At 47.2% G+C, this 14,205-nt stretch overlaps 1 protein-coding gene across 3 annotated transcripts in view; it reads left to right on the top strand.

Annotated features, from left to right (window-relative positions):
* Positions 1–14,205, top strand: part of SLC7A1 (solute carrier family 7 member 1) — an 86,874-nt gene that overhangs the window by 58,295 nt on the left and 14,374 nt on the right. For all 3 annotated transcript variants that reach the window (XM_009426802.4, XM_016925117.4, XM_016925116.4), the window contains 4 exons: positions 1,767–2,150; positions 5,017–5,175; positions 7,280–7,454; positions 13,736–13,857. In XM_009426802.4, coding sequence (XP_009425077.1) covers positions 1,781–2,150; positions 5,017–5,175; positions 7,280–7,454; positions 13,736–13,857 — 826 coding nt within the window. In that variant the 5' untranslated portion in view covers positions 1,767–1,780. The remainder of the gene's footprint in view (positions 1–1,766; positions 2,151–5,016; positions 5,176–7,279; positions 7,455–13,735; positions 13,858–14,205) is intronic.

Below are 14,205 nucleotides of genomic sequence, written 5' to 3'. Positions count from 1 at the left end.
TGGGGAGGCCCTGCTGCACTGCGCCCGCACGGCAGCTGAGGGTGCAAAGGTGTGGGCAGGCAGGGAAGTGTTCAAGTCGTTAGGCACGGACTTTTCTAGACTTGTTATCTCAAGTGATTTAATTGCAGCTAAGTTAGGTCAATAAATACCAACTGATGATCAACATGAATAATTGGTGATTTTTTGTGTGTACCTTAGTAGCCAAAAGTCATGACGATAGCATATCTGTGCACATGCTGTTGTTTTGTCTTAGATTTTTAAAATAAACTCTGTTTTAGGATAGTGTTAGATTTACAGAAGAATTGTGAAGAGTACAGAGCTTGCATGTGCCCCTCACCATTTCCCATTAGGAACGTGTATCTTACTTTGGTGGGTACATTGGTTACAATCAATATTGATGCGCTGTCACTAACTGACATCCATATTTGATTCAGGTTTCCCTCATTTTCCCCAGGTGTCCTTTTTCTGTTCCAGGATCCCATACAGGATCCCACATTGCATTTAGTCCTCACATCTCCTTAGCTGCTCTAGGCTCTGACATTTCTCAGACTTTCCTAGTTTTTGATGACCTTGACAGAACCAGTCAGGTATTTTGTAGAACAGGATGTGTCTGGTGGTTTTCCCATGGCTAGCCTGGGGCTGTGGGTTTTTGGGGGAAAGACTGTGGAGATGAAGTGCCCCTCTCATCACATCGCTCTGCCAACATGACTGTCACTGTTATTGGCCTCGGTCACCGGCCGCAGGCGGTGGTCCTCGGGTTTCTCCACTGAAGAGTTTATCTGTTTTCCCACCCCCACCCTTCCATCCTGGACTCTGTGGAAGGAAGTCTCTTCCCTTCAGATGTGGGGAGCAAAGCTCCCCCTTTTTGAGGGTGGCTGCTGGCCTGTCCTTGCCAAGGGCTCACCTGTCGCATCTGGTCAGGCAAGGTGGGCCCGTAGGTTGGAGGAAAGCAATCTCAGAGCCATCCCACAAGGCACAAGGTGTCCTGGGCCCTAATGGGGCATGTCCCATGTGAGGGTGGGATGGATGAATACATGTCCTCTCATGATAAGTGCCCAAGAGCATATCAGATATGCATAGATATCATATACCACAGAGCACATTGGGCTGACATTTCAGCCCAGAAGAAAAGTGCTTCCTGTAGTAGTAACAGTGACGAAGAGCCCTCACTTGTAATAACTCAACATTTTTCTGCTTCGACCTACCTCTGTGTTACCTTAAAAGTGAAAACAATTTGCTCCTTACCCTCAGGGGATCCTAGAAAGATCTAAAAAAACATTATTATTGCTATTCAGGGCCTCTGAGTTTTAATAATTTAATAATTTAATTTAGTAATGAAATTAAGATATGGTTTGGTTTGCTTTCTATTACAGCATACTTGAACTAACACCTTGTTTTTCCTGGTGTATTATCTGATGACTGAGTGTAGGAACAATGTCATTAATGTGTGTTTCCTCTACTGCATAATTTCCACCCATGGAAGAGTCTCCATTAAGAGGACCTGCTACAAACGTGGGAGCTCAGAGACCTCGAAATGAAGTCATCTGTATCTTTTGGCCTGCTGGGTTAATTCTGTATGTGCTGGTGAAACTGGAGAAGTCTGCGTGCTTCTGACAATTGATGGTGGAATTCTACGAATTAAAGCATTTTAGCAGGAAATGATTATGAAGGACCTGATCACTGTCTGTGTTTCCATAATGTGATAAGATTAGAGTAATGGGTGAAATGAGGAGCAATCAGGAAACATCTTTGTTCTTTTTCAACAGCTCTGAACAGCAACATGGGGTGCAAAGTCCTGCTCAACATTGGGCAGCAGATGCTGCGGCGGAAGGTGGTGGACTGTAGCCGGGAGGAGACGCGGCTGTCTCGCTGCCTGAACACTTTTGATCTGGTGGCCCTCGGGGTGGGCAGCACACTGGGTGCTGGCGTCTACGTCCTGGCTGGAGCTGTGGCCCGTGAGAATGCAGGCCCTGCCATTGTCATCTCCTTCCTGATCGCTGCGCTGGCCTCGGTGCTGGCTGGCCTGTGCTATGGCGAGTTTGGTGCTCGGGTCCCCAAGACGGGCTCAGCTTACCTCTACAGCTATGTCACCGTTGGAGAGCTCTGGGCCTTTATCACCGGCTGGAACTTAATCCTCTCCTACATCATCGGTAGGTCCCAGGGGTCCGGAGCTCGTGCCCTCTACCACTTTTCTGTTTGTTCCCACCTCCAAAGTGTGGGTGGATGCCCCACAGGGAGGTCATTCTTGTTAACACGAGAGGCACAGAATTAATAGGATGTTTCTGATTCATTTAGAAGTATTTAGTTTCTTTTAGTATGTTTTTAAATTACTAGAGTAAATGCATCACTGATAGAGAAAAATTGGGAAAATAAAGAAAAGCATGAAGAAGAAAGTAGAAATACCCTGCCTGACAACATGGAGAAACTAATTCTCTCATTCATTCATTCATTCATTCTTTTAATAAATGTTCATTGAGTACCTGCTCTGGGCTGGGCATTGTGCTAGATACTAGGGATCCCATGAAGGCATAAGACACTCTCTGTTCAGAAGTTTACTGTCTACAGATACAACTATGGTTAACATTTTTGTGAATTTAAATGTGTATTTTTCTACAGTATATCTCTTTATAAAACAATATATAGTAAACATTTCTCATATCGTTAGTTATTTTTCCACAGTAACATTTCTAATGCTTGCCTACCATTGTATAGATTTATATACACAGCATAACATATTGGTGTCTTTATGGGATGTTCAGATTGTTTCCATTATGTTGTTGCTGTTGTTATTAACAGTTAATTACTTTATGTCTTTGGGCTTAGCCATGATTCTTTTCCTTAAAACTGTCTAAGGAGCAGAATGGCTGTTGGTGGGTCTGCGTGTTTTTAAGGCCTTTGTTGACTGTGATCCTCCACGTAGCCAGGGGCCCCTTTCCCTGCAGTGTGGGCACTGGGCATCGGCCTGTAATACATCCACCCAGCAAATAAGGAAGCAAATGTAGAAAATCTTTCCGGTTTGCCAGGTAAACACGCTTTGCTTCTCTTTATGCTTTTTTGTATTTTGATTACAACTGAAGTTGAACACATCAACTTAAAAGAAACAAAAACCTAAGTCTCAGAAGCAAAGGGTACAAACGGCCACTCAACATGCCATTTATTTTTTTTCTCAAACTTTTTGGTAATAGCGAAAAAACAGTAAGACCTGGTAAGTTGAGCCATGTGGGTTCCGCCTTGCTTCTGTGTCAGCTCCCACTGGACCCTACCACACCCTCCCTGCCACACATGCTACCTGCTGGGACCCTCGCAGCCCTGGGCTCCCCACAGCCCTATCTCTGTATGGGGGGCATCACTCCCCCTTCACCAGGACAGCTGGGGGAGGGCACACACTCACATTCTCTGAGCAGCACCTTCTCTTTCTTTCCAGCAGTTGCAGTATCTGCTGAGAGCCAACATAGCTTAGTCTTCTGGGTTCTAAAATAAAATTCATAATGTTTTCTTTCAATGCCACATCAAAACTTACAACCACACATGGTTCTCACAAGCTGAAGTCTCTCACTGGGAATGTAGCTATTGTAAATGGACCATTATGTTTCCAGAGGGTTTACCTGAGCATAAAATATACATTAAGCATGAAGTGCTTGCAGCTTCTAGACCAACAAATGTAAAGCTCTGCGAGAGTGCCGTTTGCTTGTGTGAAACCATTTGCATGCATTATAAAAATGTATTCTCAGCCTTAGCTGCTGGGAAGGGCAGTTTTTCCAGCAAACATTTTTTTAAAAGGCATAATTCAGAAATTGGGAGTGGGTAGGCTGGGAAGAAAGGCTGGGGTAGCCCCTCTCACTGAGCAGGACAGGGTTTGGGAGCCACATTTGCCATAAGCCAGCTGCTTTGGGGGTGACAGGGAGATGGTGAGGCCATTTTTACAGAATTCATAATAGATTGGCTGCTCAGGAGGAAGAAATGTGGTTAAACTTCTGAGTTGTTGGAAAGATACTTACTTATCATAAGACCAAATAGTGAAATTGAATCTCTGCAGATCACTCTGGCAATATGCTGTGGATAATTAGGACCATGGTCACCGACAAGGCCCGCTTTGAAAATAAAGGAAAACGCTCTATGAAAATGCTGGAATTTTAGTGACATTTACTGAGAAACACCAATGGAAACACATTCTGACACTCTTTAGAATTATGTGAGAGGAGAGAATGAGAGTGAAAGACAGCAGCCAACTATTGTTGGCATTTTGAGTGCTGCCCTATTGGTGTTCTTCGGCGCTGGAGGGTGCAGGCTGAGGCGAGAACGAGGAGGGCTGGGGTCTGTCTGCTGTCCTGCACTCTGGGGATGCTGTGGCCTCCGAGTCAGGTTCAGGCAAAAAGTGGCAGAGGTGGCTGATGCCAACACTGAGATGAGGAAGTGGCTTTGTCCCTCAGATGGGGTTCAGCCCCCTCAAGGACCTCCTAGGCCCCTCTTCTTGCTGAGAGAAGAATTATGGTGCAAGCACCATCATCTCTGCTGCCAAGGGGTTCCTAGAAAAGAGGCTTCCTAAGCAGCATTCCTCCAGACAGCCAGCTGCACCCCAGGAGTGCATTATGAAATCGATTTTTCATGAGTTGTCATCAATGTTTACTTTTTTTAATGAAACAAAGTAGGTAGCTTTAAATATTATCAGAGTGCCTCTCAGGTGGTAAGGGTAACACTCGTTTTGCAAACTTTTTATTCGGATATATATATTTGATAGAATACACCTGTGCATATTGGGTAGGCTGTGAAGTGCATTCCTCTGTAGGCCCTAGATGCCTTCTCGCACTTAGCACTAGTTGACCGTCACTTCTGGCTCAGCATACACTGTGGTCTGGCTGCTGCTGCCAGATTCCAGTGCACCGTTGGTGACTCCTGCAATGATGTTATCAACATGGAGCTCCACTACAAATACCTGGCTAACAGTTGTCCTCACATCTCCTCTGTTGTGTGTGCTTTGTGGCTCACATCTCCTCTGTTGTGTGTGCTTTGTGGCAGGTACTTCAAGCGTAGCAAGAGCCTGGAGCGCCACCTTCGACGAGCTGATAGGCAGACCCATCGGGGAGTTCTCACGGACACACATGACTCTGAACGCCCCCGGCGTCCTGGCTGAAAACCCCGACATATTCGCAGTGATCATAATTCTCATCTTGACAGGTAAAGCCCACACTTAAAAAGAGATCAGGTCAGAGTGATGGACAAAGGTTTGGTAAGAGGCTCCTGTTAAGTTCCTTTCTTTACTTATCTCTTTAACCATAACCCCCATTTCTTTTTGTTTTGTTTTTGTACTGCATGCAGGCATCTTTATTTGTCCCTGTCTTCATTGCTTCTTATAGATTCAGATAGGGCCGGCCTGCTTCATAGCTGTTGAATTGTGTGCCATTTCATTAAAAGAGAATCTTAGGTGTTTAGCCTAGCTGTTTGTGGAATAAGATTTTGTCTGCACTGCAGGCTTTTTGTATGAGTGTCCTGGGAATAAAAATTCTTTTGACTCAGTGGATGACCATTTGGAAAGCAAAACTGTCATTCATCAGCCAGGAAAATGTGGAGGAATGAGCTCCGTCTGGAACACTAATGTGTGCCTGGGGCGTCTGAAGACGACTTGGATGGTTTTTACACCTAACAACCATCAAAACACCCTTTCAGTAAATAAGTTTCATGACAGAGTTGTGGTTACAGAATTTGAAAAATCCCAGAGACTGCCTGAACACAGCTGATGGCAACTTCTTGCTAGTGACATTTGTGCGTGTCTTGGCCAGTGCAACGCAAGTTTTGCTCTGTGGGGCTCCATAAACATGAAGCTGAAATGCAGATAAATTCTCATTTGGGGTTAGAAAATCTTGGATGAGTTTTTAAAATGACATGCCTTATTTTACACACCACATAATTGAAATAACTTCACTCAGGCTGGTCTCAGCAGTATTTCTGGTCCAGCTGGCAGAAACATGCATCAGAAAGTAAGTCTGCACTAGTGAGATTTCATTTTAATAAACCTGAGAGGGAGGGACACTAAAGAAACAATATATTGTTGTTTGTTGAGGTGTTCTCCCTGTGATTAATTACACAATTCTCTTCTAACATCTGTACTTTATAATTCAATCTCAAAAGTACAGCAGTTTTTATTTTATTTTATATTTGAGACAGAGTCTTGTTCTGTCACCCAGGCTGGAGTGCAGTTGCGCGATCTTGGCTCACTGCAACCTCCGCCTCCTGGGTTCAAGCGATTCTCACACCTCAGCCTCCCCAGTAGCTGGGATTACAGACACGCACCACCACACCCAGTTAATCTTTTATATTTTTAGTAGAGGTAAGGTTTTGCCATATTGGCCAGGCTGGTCTGGAACTCCTGACCTCAAAAGATCTGCCTGCTTCCCAAAGTATTGGGATTACAGGTGTGAGCGACCGCACCTAGCCAATTTTTATTTTAAAACGATGAGAGGCATCCATGGCAGAGCAGTGGTCTCAAATCCTGGCTGTGTTCGAGTGGTACCAACCCCTTCTGTGCCACTTTTCTTGCCCAGCAGAGAGTTCAGCTATGGAAGTACCCGAATGACCTCTTCACCCTAAGGTGGTGCTGGGGCATGTGCCTCAAAGGCAGTGCTGTCAGAGGTTCCTGGGCATCTTTATTACTTAGTTTTCTTTAAAAAAAAAAAAAAACGTGAGTTTGCAAGCTAGAGCTAGCCTAGCTCAGATGTTATTTTATATGCACTGAGTCCGATGAAGAACCATGTGTGTTAGTGGTTCCAGAACCATAGTTAGTTGTTATTGTTAATATCACTAACATCCCAAAGTCAACCAGAATAATTTCCTCTTCTGAAAAATGTCCATTCTCCCAGGAAACTATGCAAAGTCTTTCTTCCTGGAATTGTTCCTAGAGGTTGTTTCCCAGCAACGCATCCTTTTGGTGAGAGGGAGCGGCTTGGTGTGCGGGTCCAGGCTTTCCCCTCCCTGTGAGAGGGGCTCATGCTCCAGATCTCTGCAGTTCTCGGGTGCCCCTTGGGTGGGCTTCTCAGTTCCCAAGCGTATCTGGAGGTCACCTAGGAGGGCCTGGGAAGCACCCACAACCTTGGTGATTTAGACCCCTGATCCCTGCCCCCAGAACGATCATTAATCCACCCCATTCCCAGAGGCTCACAGAGGTCTGCAGAGGCTCGATGCACTTGGATTCTTTTTCAGTCGCCTTCTTATCCCCATCCAGGAAGGACCTTCCCAGTTTGTGGTTAACACTCAGACAAAGTTTTGTGTCTATGCACTTTTTCAGGACTTTTAACTCTTGGTGTGAAAGAGTCGGCCATGGTCAACAAAATATTCACTTGTATCAACGTCCTGGTCCTGGGCTTCATAATGGTGTCAGGATTTGTGAAAGGATCGGTTAAAAACTGGCAGCTCACGGAGGAGGATTTTGGGAACACATCAGGCCGTCTCTGTTTGAACAAGTGAGTTGCTGCTTCTGACCATTTTTCTTAGTTGACATTTAATGACATAGATTGTATGGGGGATATAACTGGCTAGGATGGCATGTGCTTTTAAGAAAACATTATTTGAGTATATTTTGTTAATTGTTTTGTGTTTTGCAGTGAAGTAGCTGAGGGTATTTTGTATGTATCAAGTTTGTGTGAAGGTTTATTCCCCTGAAATGGAAAGACTATTGTATGACAAGAAAGACTGAGGAAAAGAAAATCATCACCCTAATTCCAAATTGTGTATCATTCAGGATTCTTGTCAGACTCATTAAATGATCCCTCTTTCCCCAGATTCTGTTTGATGGCCAACTTTGGAATTTTGTATTCAGAAAAGATTTTTCTCTGCAGTGCCATGGTGACCTCACTTCACCTTTGAATACCTTCCTATTAGATTAATAATGTAGAGGGAAGAGAAATAGGTGAAACTTTTTTTGAAGGTTTTCAGAATGACTGAAGTCTCAGAATGTGAGCACAATAGTCTTTCGCCGACATCTGACTTGTGCTGCTCAAGCCCTGGTGACAGTGGCCCCATCACCCTCATGTCTCTGACACAGACATCCGGAACTGGAGGTGACAGCTCCACCCTGTGCCATCTCAGGTCTCTCGCCCAGCCCTCATTGAAAGCTCAGATAACCTAGGAAAAAAAAGCCAAACAGTCATATCTTTTTTATCTTTGTTGTCAGATCTCCATGTAATTCTTTAGGTCTCAGGATGGAGAATGGGGACTTGGATTTTGTGTGTGATTCTTCATTAAGACTGAAGGTTGAAACTGCTATGATAAAGAGACCCCCTTCAACTGCCACAATGGAGTGTGGCTTTAAAGAAGAGATGTTTCCATTCCTGAAATGAGCAGTCCGCGTTGGCTGGCCAGCTTTGCCACAGGCCTCTGTGGACCTAGACATCTTCTGTCTTGCTCCATCTTCCCCCAGGACATTGTCTTCATCTGCCTGGTCAGAGCTGGCTGTAGGCACGAGCATGACCCAGCTCTTCCAGAAGGGAAAAGAGAGCGTACAGGAGAGTGCTCAGGGCTGTTCAGGACAGACCAGAAGACACACAGACATTCCATTGGCAAGAGTCCACTGGGGGCCACATCGAGCTGCAAGGGAGGCTGAGAAGCACTATCTCACATTGGGAATCTTAGCAGTCATGTATGCCCAGTTGGCCACTGGTTCAGGGCCAGGTGTCCAGCCATGTCGCCCAGTATTGTTACCAGTGGGCAGGCATTGATGTGTGACTACTTGAATGGAAACAGGAAACTATGGCATTCGGTGCACGAAACTTCACTAACACTAATATTTTGTGGTTAGCAGTTCTAATAAAACTGCTTTCCTAAACTCTGTTTTGGAGAACTGAGGACTTTGAATATGTCATCCCGAGCATTTCAGAGTCATATTTATGCCAAATTTATGGGTGTCCATTAATTTAGGATGGAGTGAAGCCAATTCCAAATATGCGTTGAAGTAACGTGTAGCCTTTGAAAACTCAGAGCATATTCGACCGGTTGCTATTTATAGGTCAGGAATGAAATATATAGGGCACCTCTTGTTAACTGGTTGCCAATCGAGATTTAATTTTATTATTTTTATGAAGAGATTGTGCCAGCCAATAGTATTTACTTTCACTGGTCATCCTCATGCTGGTACCCTAGTAATGATGAGCTAGCTGTACCGGCCCCCAGACAAAGCAGCATTTGTTGCCCCAATCCCTGATCACAGGTGGGGCCGCCTTAGCTACATCTGACGGCCTCACTGCCAGGGCCCAGCCCCCTGACCACGGGGATGGCAGGGGATCGGCCATGTTAGGAGGTGGAGTTCTGCAGGACTGGAGCCTCCTTGGCATGCTCTATTATGTTGTTCAAATATCTAAGCAACTTTCTTTCTTTTTTTTTCCAGCCGTAGCTTTGTGTTTCTGACAACAGCCATGTAGTCTTGCATGACATTGCTGGTTCCTCTGAAACAGTAGGGCACTGCCCAACCAATCCATATAACATGCAGGAGCTTCCGCTTGCATGGGAGGCCGTGAGACCATGTGGGTTTGTGATTTTAGGATGCTGTCTCCTAGCCGTCTGGGAAGGCCCCCAGGAACTAGGTCAGTCTGTCTGTTGGTCTGTGAAGAGGAGTGTTACCCTGCAGTCTGGATGGCTCTTCGTGCCTTTGACTCAGGCTGCCGCTGGCATTCCCATCCAGTGTTCTGTGGACATAGCAATAGTGAAGCATCAACCCTGCATGGAAGCCTGTTGAGAAGGTTTTGTTGGATGGTGTCTGCCAGTTAGGATGGAAGCCTCAAAATAACATTGGCTTCAACAAGATAAGGCTTTGGTTCTCTTTGGTCAACCTCTGGGGTTGGTCAGTCCAGCTTGTCGCTTCACCCAGCCAGGAATCCAGGCCAGGCGCCCCAGGGCCGAAGGCGGCTTCTCCAGCTCCAGTCAGCAGGATGGAGAAGGGAACAGCAGAGGGCCCCCTCCCTCCCCACTTCATCTCCTGGACATTTCTCAGCAGATGCAGACACCACTTCTGCTCAAACATCCTCCATCAGAACTTAGCCAGATGGCTACTCCTTGCAGCTAGTGACTCTGGGAAACACACAGTCCTGATTCTTAAGGCTCATATGTCCAGCTGAAATAATTAAAGTTTCCATTACCACGTAGAAGAACAGGGGAGTGTGGCTTTTGAGCACAACTAACAGTTGATGTCAGGGTGGCTGGTGTGAGGGTGGCGGAGCCCTGCTGCAGGATGTTCACCACTGATGCAGTGGGAGACCCTCGGGCCTGACCCCTTTCTATGCCAGGCATTGTCTTTGCTGCTTCTGAGCGACCAGCTGAGTGGAACACAGAAGGGCTGGTCAAAGGCTGCAGGGCAGGGAGCGCTGAGCTGAGACCAGGACTCAAGCTCACTTTGTCTCGGGTTGACATTTGCTGGGTGAGGGCTCTTGGCAGCCCCTCTCTTTCACATGTGAGTTGCCAGATGATGAGTGAACACAACTGCCACACACATGTAAAAGGTTAATTATTGATTACATAGAAAGAGACCATTAGTAAATATCTCTACATGTTTTGGTTTGCGCCTCTGTAGAATGGATTCTGTGGTTATTTTGTGTTGATACTCTGCCACTGGCATCAGTAACACCCAATCTTTTCTTAAAGGTGGAATTTAACTTTTTGAGTAGGTAAAATACTACATGGTTCATAACGCTTTAAAAAAGATTTACAATGCGTTCCTTTCTTCATCCACCTCATCTCCCACCCCCACAGGTAAACTTTCTAATTGTGTGTGTGTGTGTAAGCTTCCAGTTTCTCCCTGTGTAAGCACAAGCAAATGTAAATATGTATATTCTATTTCTTTTTTCTTACACAAAACGCGGCATTCCGTATATATTGTTCTGCACCTTGCATTCTTGCTTACTAGCATGCCCTGCAGATTTTTTTTTTTTTTTTAATCAGGCCCTTGTTCATTGTTATGGTTGCCCAGGGTCCCGGCACGTGGGTCCTCCTGAAGTCGGCTGTGGGTCCTCCTGAGGTCAGGTGTAGCGGCGCAGTACGAGGAGCAGGTGTGGCAGGGTCACAGTCAGCAGGGAAGTTTACGGATGCTCACGGTTGCACACAGCTCTGGAGTTGGCGCAGCACAGCACGTGCCTTCACCCCCATTCTGTAACCTGGAGGATTATCCAGTCTCTTCTGCAACTGTCCTGAGGAGCCGGGGAGGATGCCTTTTGTTTTGCCTCCTCGCTTTGCGCTCACCCATCGCCCTTGCTTCCTTCTCTCCATGCTTTTGTTGTTGTGTGTGCTTTACCTGTCTGTGTGAGGAAGACACATTCCAGCCCTTCTTAGTCCCCTTCTGTGAGTTCATCTCTTTCTGGGATTTAATCATGTATGCAGTTCCCTGCACTTTCCACTTGCCCTGAAATGGAGGTTTCAGGACCTTTCTAGGTGCCTCTGCCTCATGGTTGCCTAAAGCTCGTCTATCCATGATAGCATTCATTTATTTATTTTTTAATTTTTAAAAATTATTTTAGAGACAGGATTTTGCTGTGTTGCACAGGCTGGGGTGCAGTTGCGCAGGCTGGGGTGCAGTGGCACAATCATGGCTCAAAGCAGCCTCAAACTCCTGGGCTCAAGCAATCCTCTTGCCTCAGTTTCCCAAGTAGCTGGGACTATAGTCACATGCCACCACACCCAGCTAATCAGAAAAAAAAATTTTTTTTTGTACTAATGGGGTCTCACTATGTTGCCCAAGCTAGTCCCTAACTTATGGCCTCAGGTGATTCTCCCGCCTCAGCCTCCCATAGTGGGCATGCATTTATGTTAATGCAAGGCCATATTGGTAGCTCTTGATGTCATAGGAGCTGAGTGGGGATCTGGGGGCTTTTCACTGCCCGTCTGTCACCCTGGCCGCCACAGGGCACCGAAGTGGGGCCCACAGAAGCCATTTTGACTCTTGAGTTCCCCTCCTCCCTTGGCCTCATCCTCCCCCTCTTGAGCCATTTGGTTGTCACCTGCTTTGTCTTCAGCATAGGCCACTGAGTAACCGAAGCCGTTTGCCAGGGTGGGAGTGGGTGGCCGGCGGGGCCTCTGGCCTGAGAGGCGAGGGGGTTTGGATGAGGTGGGCACAGCTCCACTCCAGCCCTTTGCTGTCCCGTGGCCCTGCTGACTTGTCTGTCCTGGGCTGCTTGGTTTTAAACTTGGGTTGCTAGTTTTAGTCATACTCTAACACAATAAACTAAAATTTTGTTTGGCCACAGTTTTTCCTCCATCCATCACTTGTACATTTCTGGGGGTTTCCTCTCGTTACTGTTTATGGGACCACAGTAAACCCCACATCTACATGAACTTTCTCATGCATGTACTTCCAGCATCTTCATGGCAGTTTCTGTAACTGAGAGATGTGATGATCCTCTAGGAATTAGTAAGGCTTAATCCCCATTAGAAAGTATTTGGGTCCATCCTGTCTGTCTGTCTGTTTTATCAGCCAGTGAGTAAATCCCATTGAAAGCAAAGTTCACCAAATGGGCTGCCCAGCCAACCTGAGGGATGTCAGTGTTTATAGGATTGGGAGCATCCTATAGGGTTCCTCTCTTCATGCTGACAAGGTTTAGGGCAGGTTGTCCTGTGCAGCTGGGTGGCTGTCAATATGGTTGAGTGGGGGCAACAGAGGTGGGTGGTGAGCGTCCTCTTGGGCTCCAGGCCAGCCAGTGGGACCCTGGCACAGGACAGAAAGCCTGCGGCCCTGGGGCTGGCAAAGGTGTGGGAGTAGGGATTGCCCTTCTTGAACCACAAGGAGTGCAATTGCTTTTCGGGTGGCAGCAGAGGGTTGGATGCAGAAAGCTTAGGGTTACTTGGTGACCAGCAGGGGCTATGTGCCTCCTGACCAGGGGACGGTGGCCAGGGAAGCCGCCTGCACTGACTGCGTGGTGCACCCCCAGAACACAGCATGTGGGGGGATCAGACAGGCCAGGGCTTTGTACATCAGGGAACAAGGGCCTGAAGGACCCCCGACAGGACCCTGGGAGGGGCCATAGCGCCACACTGAACCTGGGTACCGTGTCTCGGCACAGGTGTCAGATTTATGGGACTGTTTTCTGAATGTTTAAGCAGCCTGCTTCTTCTGGACTCCTGAGTTTGTAAACTGTGCTTATTTTGCTTTTGCGTTCATCAGTGTAGCAAAGATGTGCTGAGCCCCTCCCGTGGGCCAGTGCCCAGCTGTGCCCGGGCCCCATACACCTGGCAAAAGCTGCGCCCTCCTGGACTCCACCTTGTGCATACAGGCACTTAAGGAATGCCTTTGCTGACAAATACTTTTATTTTAGCCTTAGTTTCTCTGGAATTGTTTGTTTTGAGATTGAGTTACTGGTAAATATGGGACCCGGGGTAGGACTGGCTGGCGGCTCTGCATCCTTCCTCCGAGGGGCCCTGGGGAGAAGGGTGTGGGACTGGCCGCGTGGCTGGTTTCTCCCCCATTTCCTGTTGGACCCCTGCCTCGTAGTCCCCACGTCTCCCTACCCTAGTCATTGTTTAGAAGATGCTTCTGGAAGGGGCGATACTATGCACCCTTGTGACCCTGGGCCACAAACAGCAGGGAGGCCTGCACACACGGAGTTAGCATGCAGTGGCTGGACTCAGCATCTGAAGCCCAGGGCCTGGCAGTGGTAACAGGGAGGGCTGACTGCCAGGTTCCGCTCGTATCAGGAGATGAGCACAGCTCCTTACGCCAGACTGCGCAGCGAGTGACGTGACATTTGTTTGCGGCTCTCTTTTCTAGTGACACAAAAGAAGGGAAGCCCGGTGTTGGTGGATTCATGCCCTTCGGGTTCTCTGGTGTCCTGTCGGGGGCAGCGACTTGCTTCTATGCCTTCGTGGGCTTTGACTGCATCGCCACCACAGGTATGCCCGCCAGCCACTGCGGTCCCGGGTCCTCTTGCACCCCAGGCAAACAAGCCAATGCTTGCCATTTCCCTCCTTGCTGACACGGTCCGGTCGCTGCTCTTTCACACATGAGCAACATGTAGATTTGTAGCTTCCTGCCAACCCCTCCCACTCCCAAACCATTATCACATCCCCAAGTGTCAACACCTGATGAAAGCTGCATCTTGAATAAGGCTGAGGTTCCGCTGTTAGAATGGGATCATAGCTGTGTGGCTGTGGCCTGATTTCATATCTGAGCGTCTTCCGGGAGGAGTGAGGCCATTCACAACATTGTCATCCTGGCAGACTGAATAGGCCAGGCTTCAG

Source organism: Pan troglodytes, chromosome 14, assembly GCF_028858775.2.
Source record: "Pan troglodytes isolate AG18354 chromosome 14, NHGRI_mPanTro3-v2.0_pri, whole genome shotgun sequence".
In the NCBI taxonomy this organism is placed as follows: domain Eukaryota; kingdom Metazoa; phylum Chordata; class Mammalia; order Primates; family Hominidae; genus Pan; species Pan troglodytes.
The sequence above is the reverse complement of the archived record's forward strand: the minus strand, read 5'-3'. Positions and strand labels throughout refer to the sequence as shown.